Here is a 19,342-nt window from a genome sequence, read left to right on the forward strand (position 1 = left end):
GGAAGCCCTTCTACCTCCGGGCTACACTCCCAGACCTGTTTTTATATTTTTATTTGGAAACAGGGTCTCTTAAACCAGCGAGGCTGGCTCCGAACCAGCGCGATCCTCCTGTCTCCGCCTCCCAAGCGCGGGGATTACAAGCGTGCGCCACCACGCCCGGCTCTGAAGGAATAATTTTAAATATGTAGGAAATGTATTTTAAAAGTGATTCATAATTTTATCTTAAAAATTTGAAAATTCTGGCACTTCAGAAGAAACCAGCAAACAAATGACTTTAAGCATTAAGTGTGTCTTTAGCTATCGAGAAAGATTATAGTTCCGGAAGTAATTCAAGCTGTGCCCCTTACCCTTCTGCATTCCTTTGGCCAGGATTTATAAGAGAGTTGAAGGAATAATATATGTGCTTTCAATTCAAAGCATAAGATAGTGGATAATTTGAGTTCCAGCATCATAATGCCTGGTATACATATCCTGGCTTCTGCAATTACTGGTTTGTGTCCTTGGGCAAATTATTTAATCATTTGTACAGCAGGGATAATACAAATATCAAGTTCTTAGGGTTGTTGTTAAAAGTAAATTATTAGGAAATTAGTGACTTGAATGAAATTGTAGAGTCCAGTTTCCTACAGGGTAGGTGGTAAATGGAAAATGAAAATGTCAAACATGTCCTAGGAGCTTCTTGTGAGCGATAGAGGGAGTTTGATTTAAGATTTACATAATCTTGCCGGGCGTGGTGGCGCACACTTGTAATCCCCGTGCTTGGGAGGCAGAGACAGGAGGATTGCGCTGGCTTAGGAGACCCTGTTTCCAAATAAAAATGTAAAAATAGGTCTGGGAGTGTAGCCCAGAGGTAGAAGGGCTTCCAGGAACCCCAGTAACACACACACACACAAAAAAAAAGATTTACATGATCTTTTCGTAGTAGAGACAGGAGTATATACCTGAGTGCAGATGACCAGTGGATAGGCAGGTGCTCTAGAGAGCAGCAGGAGGCCCGCAGAGCCCTGGGGAAAGGACCAGTGACTAACCCAAGAGAAACATTCGTTTTGATGAGTCGACTGGAAAGGAGGAGTATTTCTACCTGAAGTCTGTTATTTTCTCTTTGAAAGAGGAAGTGAGGGCACATTCTGAGAATTAAGTATAAAGTAGAGGTAATAAGTTGAAAGCTAGAAGAAAATTATGAAGATTTTACATAATTACTGAGTCTAATGAGAATTAGACTTCATTTGGGAAATAGAGACCAAGATAAGTTTGGTGACCATGAATTTTATGGTGGCTTCTGTTGTGTGTATGTATTCATTGATATACTTTCTCCCTCCCTATATCTCCCCTCTCCCCTCACCTTTCTCTGCAGTACGTGGTAGCTACTGTGTAAAAAGAGGAAAGTGGGCAGTTGATTGACCTAGTATGGGGGAGGGGAGAAAGGAGAGTAGTATAGGAAGAACCTGGGCCAAAAGTTCAAGGTATTGCAGCTAAAATGGTTGAAATTATATATCTTGGGGATTTAGAAGCGAAGACAAGACTAATAGGTAAGGAGAAAATGAAGAACTATTAACACCACATGTTTCCATGAAGTTAAAGAATAAAATATGATGGGAAAAAAGAGTGGAAGACAAGGATTAAAGCTGTGGTTCTACAAGACGAGTGTTAAGTCTCCAGATGGGAGGTGGATTCCAGTCAGTAATGGAGGTAGGTACCAGTACAGTTGGACCTCGCCTCACTCCTTAAGGAAGAGAGTTGCTAGCGTGCTCACTGGCTGCAAAGGCTAGTTAGGTTGTTCATTGTTAAATCTATGTAAATTGAAAAGTGACTGAGAAAATAATTAGAAACTAACTTGAAGTAAAGGAGGAAGGAATAACAGACTCTCAGAGTAATTATATCTGTGCGACAGCAGGAAGAAACTTGGAAAGCACTGATATTGCCCCATGTGCTGTAAGAGTTGAATAGAAAGATTAGCTGCCACACTGACCCAGCTGGAATGGAAGTAGAGTCCTGGGAGAAAGCTGGTTTCAGTTAAGGTAAAAGAGATGTATGCAGATGTAAAGATTTGGAGATGTTTATTTGTAAAAGAAACATTGTCATGGGCATACATAGTGAAGAAAATGTGGGCATCCTATTGGGGGAGAGGATAGGATAGGAAAGAGCAGGAACCACTTTTTGTCTTTTTTTAAAGAAATCTGAGAGCCCAGTGTGGTGGTGCCTTGCTTGTAATCCCAGCATTTAGGAGGGTGAGACAGGAGGATCATGGTGTGACAGCCTCGGCTACTTGGTGAGATCTGCACCTCAGTGAGACCCTGTTTCAAGATAAAGAACAAAAAATAGGGCTGGGGGTGTAGCACGGGGGTAAAATGCCCCTGGGTTCATCCCAAGTACCGGGGGAAGAAAAAAAAAAAAACCTGAAGCCTGTCATTTACCAGTTGGCTGATGTCAGAGAAATAAAGTGATGTATGTGATATTGTGGGAGTGTGGAAGGGGACCTTTGTTTTGAGGTGATGGTAGATATTACACGGGTCACCATTTGTGCCAGCCTCAAAAATCAGTTTTGATGTAGCATCATTGCTTAATGAGATGTGAACAATGGCCAGGGAAATAAGGATGCAGAGATTTAGAATAGAAATATCAGTAATGGATAAGGAAGAATTTCAAGGGTAATTACGTCTTCTCTCTCTCTCTTTTTTTTTTTTTTTTTGTGGTACTGGGGTTCCTGGAAGCCCTTCTACCTCTGGGCTACACTCCCAGACCTATTTTTACATTTTTATTTGGATGGAAACCGGGTCTCTTAAGCCAGCGCACGTGGCTGGCTTTAAACCTGCGCGATCCTCCTGTCTCCGCCTCCCAAGCGTGGGGATTACAAGTGTGGGCCACCACGCCCAGCCTTCTATTTTGTTATTTTGAAACAAGTTCTCAGTCTGTTTCCTAGGCTGGTCTCCAACTCTTGCACTCAAGCAGTCTTCCTGCCTCAGCCTCCCAAGTAGCAGTGCCACCATATCCAGCTTAAGTTCTCTTAAACGAAGGATGTCTGTATTCCTGTATTCCTTTTTTTTTTTCTTTTTTTCTTTTTTTGGTGGTACTGGGAATTGAAGCCAGGGACATTCTACGTCTGAGCTATTTATATATACATACATACATACTGGATATGGAACTGAGGGGCATTCTTTCTCCAAGTGACATCCCCAGCCCTTTTTTTATTTTGAAACAAGGCTTCACTAAGTTGCTGAAGCTGGCCATCAACCTGTGATCCTCCTGTCTCGGCCTCTCAAGTACTGGAATTATAAGTGTGTGCCACCTCGCTCAGCTCTTTATTTTTATTTTGAAACAGGGTCTCGCTAGATTGGTGAGAATCTTATTACTTGCTGCGGCTGTCCTGTCCCAAGTACTGAGATTACAGGCATGTGCCACCACACCTGGCAGGATGTCTGTATTCTAGTTTTTCCCAGTTCAGTTAAATTTCAAAAAAAATTGCTAACTATTGAAAATTTTCAGATTTTTTTTGGCTGCAAGTTAACCAGGCATCATTAGATTTCATTTCTTAAAATTTAAAAATCTGATTATTAGAGCTATTTAAAAACTTGGATAAGCTTACCAGTTAGTGCCATAACATACCAGGTTGATGTTATTTTAGTGCCTATGTCTTAATCTCTTGTCTACTCTGTTGCATAGCAGGGGTTAGCCATCTTTTCCCATAAAGGGTCAAGAAGAAAATATCTTGGGCTTTCTGGGTCACATAGTCTCTGGTAGAACTACTCTACTGTTGTTTTTATACAACAGCCACAGATAGTACTTAAAAGTGGGGGGGCCAGGCGTGGTGGTGCACACTTGTAATCCCAGCATTTGGGGGCTGAGACTGGAGGATCGCAGCTCGCGGACAGCCTCAGCTACTTAGTGAGGCCCTTCGCAACTCAGTGAGACCCTTTTACAAAATAAAGAAAAAAAAATCGGTCAGGGGGTATAGCTTGGAGGTCAAATGCCTCTGGGTTCCATCCCCAGACCCGCAAAGAAAAAAAAAAAAAAAAGTGGGAGGGGAAAGAATGTGTTCTAACAAAACTTATTTTATGGGCACTGAATTTCTCATAATTTTCATGAGTCCTAAAGTACTTGTCTACTTTGAATGTTTTCAGCCATTTAAAAATGTAAAATAAACTTTTTTTTAGTTCACTGGCCACGAAAAATAAGCTATAGGATCAGAATTTGCTTGTAAGTAGTAGTTGCTGACCCTTGCTAAGATTCTTCTCATCCTTCTTTCCTCCTGACAGCTTTTTAGAATAAACTAGAATTGTCAGGATAGTTAAAAATTGGAAATAAATTTAGTAAATGCTCTTCTCAGCAGATATTCATGAAATAGGATTCAGGGACTCTCAGCTGAGCATGGTGGTGTATGCCTATAATCCCAGTTCTTGGGAGATTGAGACAGGAAGATTGCAGGTTCAAGACCAGTCTCAGCGAGTTAGTGAGATCCTCAGAAGATCCTGTTTCAAAATAAAATAAAATAAAAATAAAGTAGTGGCACACCCAGTACTTGAGAGGCCGCAAGTTTAAGACCAGCCTCAGCAACTTACAGCATGAGGCCTCCTGCGATTTAGTGAGACCCAGTTTCAAAATGAAAAATAAAATAGGGCTATAGCTCAGAGGTAAAGAATGCCCCCAGGTTCAATCCTTTGTACCAAAATAAAGAAACCGCAGATATGATCACGCTTTATTCCTAAGAGTTCGGTGTATACTTCCTACACAAAAGGACATTTGGTTACTGACAACACAACAGTCAAAACCCAGGTTTGTGCATGTATTCTTTTATTCTTCCTAATCAACCTGGAAGGGAGGTCTGTTTTTTGAATAGAGAGAATAATGATTTGTATAAGACTGTAAGGTTACTAGATGATGAAGTGAGTATTCAGACTTTGAGATTAATTTTCACTCTCATATCTACTTTGAAACCTTTGTAATTTTACTCACATCTTTAAGAACCAGAGTCTTAAAGTATTTGGGTAATATAAAAGCCATCCACAGTGGCGCATGCCTGTAATCCCAGTACTTGGAAGGCTGAGATAGGAGGATTGCAGATTTGAGGCCAGCCCCAGGAACTCAGACACTGTTTCAAAATAAGAAAATAAAAAGAGAAAATGACAATATAACTACTAAGTGGTGGAGCCTAGATTGTACCTTTTGATTGGAATCTTTTCTCATAAGTACTTTCTAAATAAATCTTAGTAAACTCCACAGTTTTTTGTTTTTTTGTTTTTGGTGGTACTGGGGTTCCTGGAAGCCCTTCTACCTCCAGGCTACACTCCCAGACCTATTTTATTTTTGGAAACAGGGTCTCTTACGCCAGCACGGCTGGCTTCGAACCTGCGCGATCCTCCTGTCTCCGCCTCCCAAGCGCGGGGATTACAAGCGTGCGCCACCACGCCTGGCTGTAAACTCCACCGTTCATACATATGACCCTACATATGTTAATCCTAATCCCAGTCTTTTCACTACAAAATTGTCTGTTAATCCTGTGTAGCAACACTAGAGTTAGACTTCTTTAATTGTTTTGTGGGTTGTTTTTTTAAGAGGGGAGGGGCTGTGCCAGGGGATTAAACCCAGGGCCTTGTACATGATCTGCCACTGGGCTCTAACCCGTTTCCTTAGTTTTTATTTAATGATTTTTTCTTGTTCTAAGGTCTCATACAGTTCAGGTCTTCCTAGGCTTTGTCTGTGACGTTGTCTCCAATTTTCCTTGTTTTTGATGACTGGCAATTTGAGGAGGATCGGCCAGGTATTCCATAGTTAGAATGGGGCCATGGGCTTTGGGGAGGATGCCATAGAAGTAAGATGCCAGTCATCACATCATCTCAGGAGTCATGCAACCAGGACCTGTCGTTGGTGATGCTGACCTCCATGGCCTAGCTGAGGCGGTGTTTCTCAGTATGAAGTAACGCTTTGGAAGGAGATCCTGTTCATGCCCACACTGAAGGAATACAGTTAAACTTTACCGCCTTGAAGACAGCATACCTACATAATTTATTAGAATTCTTCTCTGTGTGATGTATCTCTTTTCTATTAATTTATTCACTCATTTATGTCAGTATAGACTCATGAATATATTATACCTTGGATTATGATCCAGTACTACTTTATTTGATTGCTCAGATTGTTCCATTTTGGACCTGATCAGACCTCTTTTTGTCAAACCAGCTCTTGTGTCCTTTTGACATACTTCTACCATATTTTGGGATGGGAGTGGGAAGAACTTCCTTACAATTTCATTATAAAATGACTTAGTTTTTGGACTACTTTAAGGTAAAATTTTTTATTACTCAGCTGGGCGTGGTGGCACATGCTTGTAATCCCTGTGCTTGGGAGTCAGAGACAGGAGGATCTTGCAGGTTCGAAGCCAGCCTTGCTGGTTTAAGAGACCCTGTTTCCAAATAAAAATAGGTCTGGGAGTGTAGCACAGAGGTAGAAGGGTTTCCAGGAACTCCAGTACCATATATATATATAATTTTTAAAAAATAAAACAAGATACCCCACTGACTTGACAGATTAAGTATAATCCTGACTCAGTGTAGAAGGGTTCAAATTGTCTTCTACAAGACTGTATCCCTGTGATTATTGAATTCAGTTTATTGAATAACCCTCTTAAATTAACTAATTATGTTCAAGCTAAGAGAAAAATTTGAAACTATCACATAAGTAGTCAATTAGTTACACCTTACTAGTATTCAAAAAGGAGCTCTAAACTGGGCGTGGTGGCACATACTTGTAATCCCAGCACTTGGGAGGCTGAGACAGGAGGATCACACAGGTTCGAAGCCAGCCTCAGCTTAGTGAGACCCTGTTTCCAAATAAAATATAAAAAAGGTCTTGAAGTGTAGCTCAGAGGTAGAAAGCCCCTGGGTTCCACCCCCAGTATATATATATATATATATATATATATATATATATATATATACACCTCTATAACAAAAGGGGATAAAATACAAAAGTAACACAACATATCTATCTAGCTCTTGTACTCAACACCAAAGGCTTCTAATGTACTTTAAGTTGTAGAAAGTTTAAACAGAAAATTTATTCAGCACAACTTTGAGAATACCAACTAACAGAATACGGGTAAAATGAAAACTTAATAAAAATGGTTCATTAATTACATTCTTTAATTATTGTCTGGTATTATGTGGTTTTGTTAGACAGACTAAAGACATTTATAATTTGAATTCCCTTATCCATTGGCATTGTTTGTAAGTATGAGTGGTTTAAAAAAGGAACATTTAAGCTGTGCATGGTGGTGTATGCTTGTAATCTTAGCACTTGGGAGGCTGAAACAGGAGGACCACAGGTTCAAAGCCAGCCTGAGCTACTTAGTGAGGCCCTCTGCAACCTAGTAGACTCTGTTTCAAAATAAAGAATTTAAAAATAGGGCTGGCAGTGTAGCTCAGAGGTAGAATACCACTGGGTTTAATTCTCAGTACTACAAAAAAAAAAAAAAAGAAACATTTGACCAGTTTTGAGTTGTTAATTACTACTGTGGATTATTTAATACTACTGCAGTTTTAACATTCTTAAGTAATTTGGAAAATTAATGTGTTATGAAAATGACTTTATCATTTCTATTTGTTATCTTAGCGAAATTATTATAGTAAATCAACCATTGTCTTAATATTTGTTTTAAAAACAAATGAAACTTTAGAGTTCATATGGATTTTATTTTTATTTATTTATTTATTTATTTATTTATTTATTTATTTGGTGGTACTGGGGTTCCTGGAAGCCCTTCTACCTCCGGGCTACACTCCCAGACCTATTTTTACATTTTTATTTGGAAACAGGGTCTCCTAAGCCAGCGCGCGCGGCTGGCTTTGAACCTGCGCGATCCTCCTGTCTCTGCCTCCCAAGTGCGGGGATTACAAGCGTGCGCCACCACGCCTGGCATATTTTAATTTTTTTGTGGTACTGGGAATTGAACCCAGAGTTAGGCTGCCTCCAACCTACACCCTCAGACCAATTTTATTTGGAAACAGAGTCTCACTATGTTGATGTGAGTCTTACTACTTACAGAGGCTGTCCTTGAACCTGGAATCCTCCTGACTCAGCTTCCCAAATACTAGGATTATAAGCCTGCACTACCACGCCCAGCTTTCATTTTGATTTAAATAAAAGGAAAAGGAAAAAGGAAATATGGCACACACAATGTTTATTTTTGCCTAGAAAAAAATACTCACTTGTGGGAGTTATCCAACTCTGTTATTTATAGAAACTGTTTTGTGTTACCGTTTCTGAAGGAAAAACCTTGATTTTGTATCTGAAGCACCTTACTGTTAACCAGTTAAAAGATCAGAAAATTAGTGTCCTGGGACGACTAAATTATTGTAGCGGAAATCCATGCAGTGCATTTATTCATGTGTTTCTGCAGCCTGGGATTTAGCCAGTGCCAAAACAGCACAACTTTTGTCTGTACCCACCCTCTTTGTCCACATGCTCTGTTTTCTCTCTATCCGTTGCTTTGTCTCTCTTTATTAAATAAATAAATAAATAAATGTGGAAAACAATTCTTTGGTTCTGAGAGCAAATGGACAGAAGAGCCATCTAAAGGAGTTATTTGTGCTAACATAGCAGTGCTTTGTAGTAGGCCATCTGGACTGAGAGGATTTCCTCAGAATGTAAAGTATGTTGTGAGATTCAGAGAGCTGGTATTTGCTTTGGTACATCTGGAAAGACAGCAGGAAACAGACAGAAACTGGATTATATTGCTTGCAATGTAGGTGGCAAGAATGGAAGATAGCTTGCCTAGTCTCCCTTCAGAGTGTGGTTCTTGTGTGCTCGTGACCGTCTACGATGGTGATGTCGCTCTCCTGGGTATCAGACCTCTCGCAAACTTGACTACTCTTGGCAAAGAAGCCTGAGGACTTGGAAACAAATCTAGATATTTGGATTCCTTCTGTCCTTTTAATTATATCTTCTAATAATGGAATAAATATTTGCCGGCACACTTTTTTTTTTTTTTTTTTTTTGCAATACTAATTCAACCCAGGGGCATTCTACCTCTGAGCTGTGCCCCTAGCCCTATTTTTTATTTTTATTTTTTATTTGCAGTACTGGGGATGGAACCCAGGGGCATTTTACCTACCTATTCTATCCTACCTACATCCCCTGCCCTATTTTTTATTCTTTATTTTGGAACCGGGTCTCACTGAGTTACAAAGGGCCTCACTAAGTAGCTGAGACTGTCCGCGAACCGTGATCCTCTGGTCTCAGGGTCTCAGCCTCCCAAATGCTGGGATTACAAGCATGTGCCACCATGCCCAGCTTACAAAGGTCTTTTTTAAGTAGAAAATGTATTTAAAGTAAAAAAAGTATAAGGAAGAAAAAATTATCTGAAATTTTACTTCCCCAGAGACTTGCTCCTAGTCTCTCATGTATTTGTATGTGTTTACCTATTTATATGTAGTTCTGCACAGGTAGAGCTCACTACCGTAGAATTGTTAAATGTTGCCCTGCAATTTTTCTTCTCCATAATGGGTTGTCACATCTATTGAACTTACTTGTTGTGATAAATATACACCACCTGCTGGGTATGGTGGAGCATGCTTGTAATCCCAGTACTTGGGAGGTTATACAGGAGGATGGGAGGTTTGTGGACAGCCTCAACTACTTAGTGAGGCCCTCTGCAACATAGTGAGACCCTATTTCAAAAATAAAAAATAGGGCTGGGGTGTAGCTTAGAGGAAGAATGCCCCTGGGTTCAATCCCCAATGCCGAAGAAAGGAAGGAAGGAAGGAAATAAATATGCACCACCTACTTTAAGAATAACATAATATCCTATGTTATAGCATTTATTTGATTAGTTCCTTATTGATTGTCCTTTAGGCTTGTACCCCCTTTTTTATGGTACTGGGGATTGAACCCAGTATGAGTGATGATTATTAGTGAGGATGGAAGTTAAGTTTGTGTTTTGGAACCAGTCATCATGCTCAAAGCAGTAGTGAAATAATTTTTTAAAATTTTCTCTTACTTAACACTGTCTGTCTATCTGTCTCTGGTAATACTGGGGGTTGGAACCCAGGGGTTTTCTACCTCTGGGCTATACTCTCAGCCCTATTTAATTTTTATTTGGAAACAGGGTCTAAGTAATAATATCTTACAAGGAAAAATATAAGTTCTCACTAAGTTGCAGAAGGCCTTGCTGTAAACTGAGGCTGGCTATGAACCTGTGATCTTCCTTTATTGCTGAGCTATATTCTCAGCCATATTTTATTGTTTTATTTTAAACAGTCTCACTAGTTTCTGAGGGCCTTGCTAAGTTACTAAGCTTGGCCCTTCCATCTGTGATTCTCCTGTTTCAACCTCCCAAGTACTGGGATTACAGGTGTGTTCCACCACGGCAGGCTTTGTATAATTAGGGGGGAAAAAAACCATATAAACAGTGTTTGGTGCTGATTTTTCATGGTGGTTCTTTCATTTTAACTTCTCTAATGTTTCAGTTTAATCTTCTGCCATTACCTATCCAATAAAAACTGCCCAGTGTGTTAGCTCACGCTTTAGAAAGAAGAGCAGACTGAACTTTGTATAAATTTTTTATACTCATCATGTTCTTGAGATTCATACAGGTTACTGCATTATAGCCATAGTTCATTTAGTACTCTTAGTATTCTGTTGATTGCAGGGTTTCACTAAATTGCCAGTGCTGGCTTAGAACTTGCAGGCCCTCTGTCTCAATCTCCAAAGAAAGGGGATTACAGGCACGCACCACTATACCTGGCTTTTTTTTTTTTTTTTTTTTTTTTAGTACTAGAGATGGAACCCAGGGGAATTCTACCTCTGAGCTACACCACCAACCCTATTTTTTATTTTTTATTTTGAAACAGTGTCTCACTGAGTTGCAAAGGGCCTCACTAAGTAGCTGAGGCTGTCCAGGAATCACGATCCTCCCAAATGCTGGAATTACAATGGTGGAACACCACACGTGACCCTGGCTTCTTTAAAAAATATTTTTATATAAATTTTTTGCTGTGGACCTTCTTGAATATGTCTCTTGGAGTTTCTCTATAGCATAAATTGGGAAATTGCTTAGTAGGAATTATGTGAATGAAATTATAATGCAATATAGCATATTCATTCATTTATATATTTATGTTCAGCTGTTTCTGTGGAACAGAGGCAGATTTTAGTAGTTGCCACAGAGACCAGATGGTCTTCAACGCCTAAGATATTTACTATCTTTCCATACACAGAACAAGTTACATAATTTCTGTTGTAGGTCAGGGTATATGCACCTGAGAGGAGAATTGCTGGATCCTAGGATGTTCGCAGCTTTCATTTCAGTAGATAATTCCAAGGATTTATTCCAAAATTATTCAAAGAAGCTATCACCTGTCAGTAATGTTTGGGAAACCACATTACTCCATCTCTTTGGGATCATATGAGATTGTTAGACTTAAATTTCTTTAGTCTGGTGCACATAAAATAGTTGAAATGGCTGGGTGTGGTGGCGCATGCTTGTAATACTAGAGCTTGGGAGGCTGAGACAGGAGGATCACACAGGTTCGAAGCCAGCCTCAGCTACTTAGTGAGGCTCTGAGCAACTTAGTGAAACCCTGTTTCCAAATAAAGTATAAAATAGGTCTGGGAGTGTAGTCCGGGGGTAGAAAAGCCCCTGGTTTCACCCCCAGTAGCCCCCACACACACACACACAATAGTTGAAATGTTCTTTTCCAAGATTATTAATGAAATGCTTGAGCCTCTTTCTTTGGTTTTTGGCCATTTATGTTTCCTTTTTCTTATAGTATTCAGTCAAGGCTTATACTAGTTTTTCTGTAAGATTATTTGTTTATTGATTCATAGGAATTCTTTACCTGGGATAGTAATACTTAATTGGCTATATGTGTTACAACTATCATTTCCCAGTTTATGGATTGCTTTTCTCCTTCTAGTGAAAACGCTTTCTGATGTGTATGTGGGGGAGAGATAGATAGATACTGGGGATTGAACCCTGAGGCAGTCTTTCTTCGGGCTATACCCTCAGCCCTTTTATTTTGTATTTGGAAACAGGGCCTCGCTCAATTGCTGAGGCTGGCTTTGAACCTGTGTGAGCCTCCTCTCTCAGCCTCCCAAGCACGGGGATTACCAGTGCGCCACCACACCCGCCAAGGATCAGTTTTTTAAGGGTGGTTCTTTTTTTGTATCTTATTTAGGAACTTCCCCCCTACTTGTAAGATATGAACATACTTTCTACTATTTTATAAAAATGTTATAATTTTTCTTTACTTCTTTAATGTACTTTACTTGGAATTTATTTTCCTGTGTGGTAGAGTTGGGGATTTCTTTTTCTTTTTTTTTTTTTTTTTTTTTTTGGTGGTACTGGGGTTCCTGGAAGCCCTTCTACCTCCGGGCTACACTCCCAGACCTATTTTTACATTTTTTTTATTTGGAAACAAGGTCTCCTAAGCCAGCGCGCGCGGCTGGCTTCGAACCTGCGCGATCCTCCTGTCTCCGCCTCCCAAGCGTGGGGATTACAAGCTGCCCCACCACGCCCGGCTAGAGTTGGGGATTTCAATGTATACCTTGTTCAAATCAGTTTGTAAATTTATCAATTTGGGAGATTCAGCCATTATCCACATCCCATCCAAATCTTTTTTCTCTTCATCTGTGATTCAAGACACACAAATAGTAGGTATAAGGCTGTGTTTACTTTTTTCATTTCTGTTAAGATTAGGTGATTTCTATTAGTCTTAAAAATTCACTAATCAAGCTGGGTGTGGTGGCGCATGCTTGTAATCCCAACATTTGGGAGGCTGAGACAGGAGGATCACGGTTCGTGGCCAGCCTCAGCTACTTAGTGAGGCTCTTTGCAACTCAGAGAGACCCTGTTTCAAAATAAAGAAAAATAAAAAATAGGGCTGAAGGTGTAGCTTGGAGGTAGGATGCCCCTGGGTTCCATCCCCAGTACCACAAAAGAGGGGAAAAAAAGTTCACTAATTTTTTTTTTATGGTACTGGGGGTGGAACCCAGGGGCTTTCTACCTCCGGGCTATACTCCCAGACCTATTTTATATTTTATTTGGAAACAGGGTCTCACTAAGTTGCTGAGAGCCTCACTAAGTAGCTGAGGCTGGCTTCAAACCTGTGCGATCCTCCTGTCTCAGCCTCCCAATTGTGGGGATTACAAGCACGCCACCAGGCCTGCGCCACCACGCCCGCCCGGGCTGCCCAGCGCCTCACTATCTTTTGTTGTCTCTAATCTGTTATTGAGCCCCTTTGTGGTTGTGTGTGGGTGGATACTGGAGATTGAATTCAGGTGCATTCTATCTCTGAACTATACCCCAACCCAATTTTATTTTTAATTTTGAAATAGAGCCTCACTGAGTTGTGGAGTGCCTCGCTGTAAGTTGCTGAGGCCTCCCAACTACTGGGATAGTAGGTGTGTTGCCAACATAACCTCCTCCCTTTGTGATTTTAAAATTTGTTATTTTTCAGTTCTAATATTTCCATTTGATTTATTTATAATTTCTGTTTCTTAGCCAGGTCTTCCATTGTTCCATTTATTTCAAGAATATTTGCAGCCGGCCATGGGGGCGCACACTTGTAATCCCAGCGCTTGGGAGGCTGAGACAGGCGGATCGCACAGGTTCGAAGCCAGCCTCAGATACTTAGTGAGGCTCTCAGCAACTTACTGAGACCCTGTTTCCAAATAAAGTATAAAAGAGGTCTGGGAGTATAGCCTGGAGGTAGAGGCTCCTAGGTTCCAGCCCCAGTACCACCAAAAAGAAAAGAAAAGAAAAGAAAGAAAGAAAGAAAGAAAGAGAAAGAAAAAACAACCTTAGTTATCTAGTGTTCCATAATATAGGAAATTAGATTGGAGGGAAGCATTTTCATAGACATAGTTAATCCTAACTGCAGAGACATAGCAGAAAAGTTATAAAGACTGGAAAGTAGTCAATAATTCAGTTATTTAATTAGAAATATAATAGCCTCTAGGGTGTCCTTTTATCACAGTGCTTGCAGCATAGTAATTAATATTTTTAATGGTGACAGAGTCATTAAGAAATGATTATATTTGCATGCTTCCTGGTAGGAAAATAAGAATACATAATTGTATAATAAAGTAAGTATACATATAATTTTGTGCCCTGTTAGGAAAATAAGAAAGTAAAATACAGGACCATTTTAGAAATATTTACATAAAATCATTGAAACTGAGGTATAGAATGTACAGGCAGGTCTTGTTCTGACATAGACTTGATTGCTAACCCCCAGGTGTTGAGAATACAGTGTACTTATCTCTACAGAGGTGGCACATTTCACAACAATTTAGAAAATAAGCTGACTATGATTTAGTATAATAGAAGCATAATGAATGGCTGTCTTTATATTTCTAATACTGTAATATTGAATATTAAATTTACTAGTTACATGTAAATTTACTTACACCTCTAATAAAAGATTCACTTATACCAGGAATTTAGACTAATGGGTAAGAGATTTATTCATTTCTTTTTCCTCCTCTATATCTCTCTCTCTCTCTCTCTCTCTCTCTCTCTCTCTCTCTCTCTCTCTCTCTCTCTCTTCCTCCCTCCCTCCTTCCTTCCCTTCCTCCCTCCCTCCCTTTCTCTCACTTTCTTTTGTGGTCCTGGGGATTGATTGAACCCAGGAGCATTCTACCTCCAAGCTGCACCCTCATCCCTTTTATTTTTTGTTGTGAAACAAGGTTAAACTGAGTGCTGAGTCTTGCTAAACTCTTAAGGCAGGCCTCAAACCTGTAATCCTCCTGCCTCAGCCTCCCAAATTTTGGGATTATAGTATTGCCTGGCTCCTCTTTTCTTTGAGCATTAGCTTAAGAATTCTTGATAATTTTTTTATTTCTTATTTTAACCCTCAAGGCTAGAAGCCATTTTGAGAAAAAGCAAAACAAAACAAAGAATTACCATGGCATAAAAAAAGGAATTAATGTACTTTAAAAAGGGAGTATTAAAGTCAGGCATTGTGGCATTGGCCTGTAATCCCAGCACTTGGGAGACTGAGACAGGAGGATTACAGGAAGATCAAAGCCAGTCTTAGCAACTTAGCAAGGCCTCGACAATTTAGCAAGACCTTGTTTCAAAATAAAAATAAATAACACAAATAGGGCAGGGAGGGGGTAGCTCAGATACAGAACATCCCTGGGTTTAATCCCCAGATTAACATTTATAAAACCAGAAAACAGATATATTCTATTTACTGCATAGATGTGTTTCTTTTTTTAGTTTTTTTTTTTTTTTTTTTTTTTTTGGTGGTACTGGGGTTCCTGGAAACCCTTCTACCTCCAGGATACACTCCCAGGCCTATTTTATACTTTTTTATGTGGAAATAGGGTCTCTTAAACCAGCGTGGCTGGCTTCGAACCTGCGTGATCCTCCTGTCTCCGCCTCCCAAATGCGGGGATTACAAGCGTGCGCCACCACGCCCGGCCATAGATGTGTTTCTTAAATGTTTATTGTGAACAAGATTGTAGTGTATTAGGATTGAGAGAGCAGTTTTCAAAATGGAGTAGGGGCCCTGGAACACAGAGTCCCTGGAGGAGAAGCTCAGTCCTTGGTGTGCCCCATAACCATGTTTAACTCACCTGACTTCTCAGTCTTAGTTTACTTACCTATGAAATGATGAGAAAAGTTGGACTTTAGGACAGTTTCTATTCTAGATTTAGTAATACACAAATAATAAATTAAATTGCACTTTTTTATAGTATTTATACAATTGGAACACTGTGTCTGGAGGAAAGTTGTCTTAATTCAAGCTTGACAGGCAATGCTTTTTAATTTCAATGAAGTGCATAATTAAAATGTTGGAAACATTCAACTTAAATAATACAAAAATGCACTAAAAGGCAAAAATTTTTTTATTCTCACCTTCTAACTTACTTTCCTAATCAGAGATAACCTATTTATCAATTTGGCATTTATGTTTATAAGTAAGTGTGTGTGCGTGTGCGTGTGTGTGTGTGTGTGTGTGTGTGTGTGTGAATATGAATGGTTTTATTTTTACTTTAAAAAAATTTTTTATTGGTCCATTGTAGTAGCACATCTTTTTTTTTTTTTTTTTTGGTGGTACTGGGGTTCCTGGAAGCCCTTCTACCTCCGGGCTACACTCCCACGGGCTACACTCCCAGACCTAGTTTTTAACTTTATGTGGAAACAGGGTCTCTTAAACCAGCGAGGCTGGCTCCGAACCAGCGCGATCCTCCTGTCTCTGCCTCCCAAGCACGGGGATTACAAGCGTGCGCCACCACGCCCGGCGTAGTAGCACATCTTAATGGAGTACAAGATGGTGGAGGCATACAGGCGCACATCACGCAATTAGCCCTTACCCAGTTCCTGCCCCATTCCCTCTTCCTTCCCTTCTTTTCATGTTTGGCTTAGTGACTGATAAGTTTGTGAATGTAACTTCGAAGCCAGCCTCAGCTACTTAGTGAGGCTCTCAGTAACTTAATGAGACCCTGTTTCCAAATAAAGTATAAAATAGGTCTGGGAGTGTAGCCCAGAGGTAGAAAGCCTCTGGGTTCCATCCCAGTATCACCAAAAAAAAAAAAAAAAGTTTGTGATTGTACATTATGTATATTAGGGTATTTCCCTCTTCCCCCTCCCATCTCCCTAAACTAGGTCACCTTATTTGCTCATCTGTAGTTTATCCTTCTTCATCTAGGGTTCATGCTATGACCCATTTTCTCCCTAGCTTCTGCATAATAGGGAGAATATCCGATTTCTTATTTTTTGTGACTAATTTCACCTAGCATAATATTCTCCAGTTCCATCTATTTCCCTATAAATGATATAATTTTGTTCTTTATGGCGGAGTAACATTCCATTGTGTACATCTCATATAATTTTGTAATCCATTCGCCTGTTGGTGGACATCTTGGCTGATTTTTTTTTTTTTTTTTTTTTTTGTGGTACTGGGGTTCCTGGAAGCCTTTCTACCTCTGGGCTACACTCCCAGACCTATTTTATTTTTGGAAACAGGGTCTCTTAAGCCAGCGCGGCTGGCTTCGAACCTGCACGATCCTCCTGTCTCCACATCCCAAGTGCGGGGATTACAAGCGTGTGCCACATCATGGTTGACATCAAGCTTGACATCTTGGCTGATTCTATAGTTTGACAATGGTGAATTGTGTGGCTGTGAGCATATTTACGCATACGTTAGTTTGGTAAGTACTTGGGAGGCTGAGACAGGAGGATCGCACAGGTTCAAAGCCAACCTCAGCTACTTAGTGAGGCTCTCAGCAACTTAGTGAGATTCTGTTTCCAAATAAAATATAAAATAGGTCTGAGAGTGTAGCCCGGAGATAGAAGGCCCCTGGGTTCCATCCCCAGCACCCCCTATAAATAAATAATAATATTTTATTTTTAGATGTGTTTCAGTGTATGTGTGTTTGTTTTAATGAGTTAAACAGTATTGTACAGTGTGCTCATTTCACCTAAATTGTCTTATAGGTCTTTTAAATTTTAGCTTATATACCTGCCTTATTTATCTAGTTTTGTTACATGGTATTCTATGGACTTTTAGTTCATTTAGTTCATAGCAGTACTGCATTATTTTGTCTAATTATCCCGAGCCTGAGAAAAGTATTAGCGATCATGGGGAAATTTCATATGAATAAACCATTCACAAAGCTGGTCAAAAACAAATATTTCCTCATTCAGTGTAATACCAGAGCTCATGCATATTCTATCACAGCTTTCCTTGGATTTGTAAAGAGATTCGTGCCCCTGGAAATGTTGAGAGCTGGGATTTAGCCAGGAAGGGATCAGGATTTTAGAACTACCAGGAACGTTGGAGAGCGGCTGCTGCGCCCCTTTGTGCTTCCATTGCTGCTGCTTTAGCTGGAAGGACCCTGAATTACTCACCCAATCTAGGAAACTTGAGAGTGAAGAGGGACATCATGATAATGTTTATACTGAGATAGCAGACATATTTGACCCCGACAGATGTGACATACGGACACATTTCCCCTAGGCCACCATTACCTTTCACCTGGTTACCACAGTGGCCTCCTGTCCCAGTCCATTTTCACATAGTAGAAAAAAATGAGCTTTTTAAATACAATGCTGTTTGTGTCACTCAGTAATTTAAACCCCACAGTGGCTTTGTGTAAAGAAATGTTTATTTAGTCTTCCTGCGATCATTATTAGAATGTAGTATGAAATAAAATAAATGTCACTTAAATTGAGTGTCAAGCACATTCTGTGTGAGTCTCATATATGACTGGTTTGGTGACCTTGAGCAAACTATTTAATTTCTTGAGCTGTTCCCACAAATATAAAATACAGGTACTATGAAGAAGGGAGTGAGACAGTAAATGTGAAAGATAGGATACAAATGTAGGACAATATTGTTACCTTTCTGAGCCAGGCATCACACACATGTAATCCTAGTACTTTGGAGGTCAAGGAGGTAGATGTTCCTGGGTTTAGTATGTAGTACCATACACCAGATAATGTTAACCTTCTCACTTTCATTATTCTTGTTGAAAGTTATGCTTGTGTCCTATTATTGTATCTTATCAGGTTGTAGGATACAAGCTGAATCATCTTTCATGTGACTATTCAAGTTTCACAAAATGAAAACTACAGCTATTTTTTTTTTTAAAAAAAAAAACCTCAGTTCAGCTGGTATAGTGGTCCATGCTTTTAATCCCAGTACTTGGGAGGCTGAAATAGGAGGATCATGCAGGTTCGAAGCCAGCCTCAGCTATTTAGTGAGGCTCTCAGCAATTTAGTGAAACTATGTTTCCAAATAAAATAAAAAATATATCTGGGAGTATAGCCCAGAGGTAGAAGGTCCTGGGTTCCATTCCATCCCCAGTACCGCAACTCAGTTCATAACAGTTAAGTAACTTGCCAAAGTTACTAAGTTGACACCAACTAAAACCTGATACCTTAACTTTAATATAGTCTAATACTCCTAGCACCAGCCACTGCTGCCTTTCCAAAAGAATTAAACAGATTATGTGTTTATAACTTAAAGATATAAATCATCCTTTACAAATTGAGAAAAAATTAGAAAGGCGTACTCGTGTAGCTTTTTTTTTTTTAATTTAATCAGGACCTTTGGCTTACAAAAGTGATATCTTGCAAAAAGTGAATTTATTACATTTATGTAATTAGCTGGGAGGAATATAGTAACTCTAAAATCGAAGGACCAGTGTTTGAGAGGCTAGAACTGGAACTCAGAGTAATCAGATAATCTCTACTATTCAGAGCTATAGGGCTTCATCCTTAAAGTGAACCTTTTGTTGAACCAAAATAGATATTTAGGCTAGACCTCTATTTTTTAGAAAATTGAAAGATCTCCAGATTTGATCTGGTATCTCATAACTACTCCTGTGCTCTTAT

The 19,342-nt window shown here is 39.6% G+C and overlaps 1 protein-coding gene across 1 annotated transcript in view; it reads left to right on the forward strand.

The window, feature by feature from the left end:
• Positions 1 to 17,107: 17,107 nt before the first annotated feature.
• Positions 17,108 to 19,342, forward strand: part of EML4 (EMAP like 4) — a gene marked incomplete at both ends in the record, with an annotated part of 85,607 nt that continues 83,372 nt past the window's right edge. Inside the window, 2 exon segments of the mRNA XM_080711357.1 lie at positions 17,108 to 17,154; positions 17,831 to 17,937. Of these exon segments, the coding sequence (XP_080567483.1) occupies positions 17,108 to 17,154; positions 17,831 to 17,937 (154 nt within the window).

The sequence above is a fragment of the Muscardinus avellanarius genome, assembly GCF_963383645.1.
Source record: "Muscardinus avellanarius genome assembly, chromosome: 15".
NCBI lineage: Eukaryota > Metazoa > Chordata > Mammalia > Rodentia > Gliridae > Muscardinus > Muscardinus avellanarius.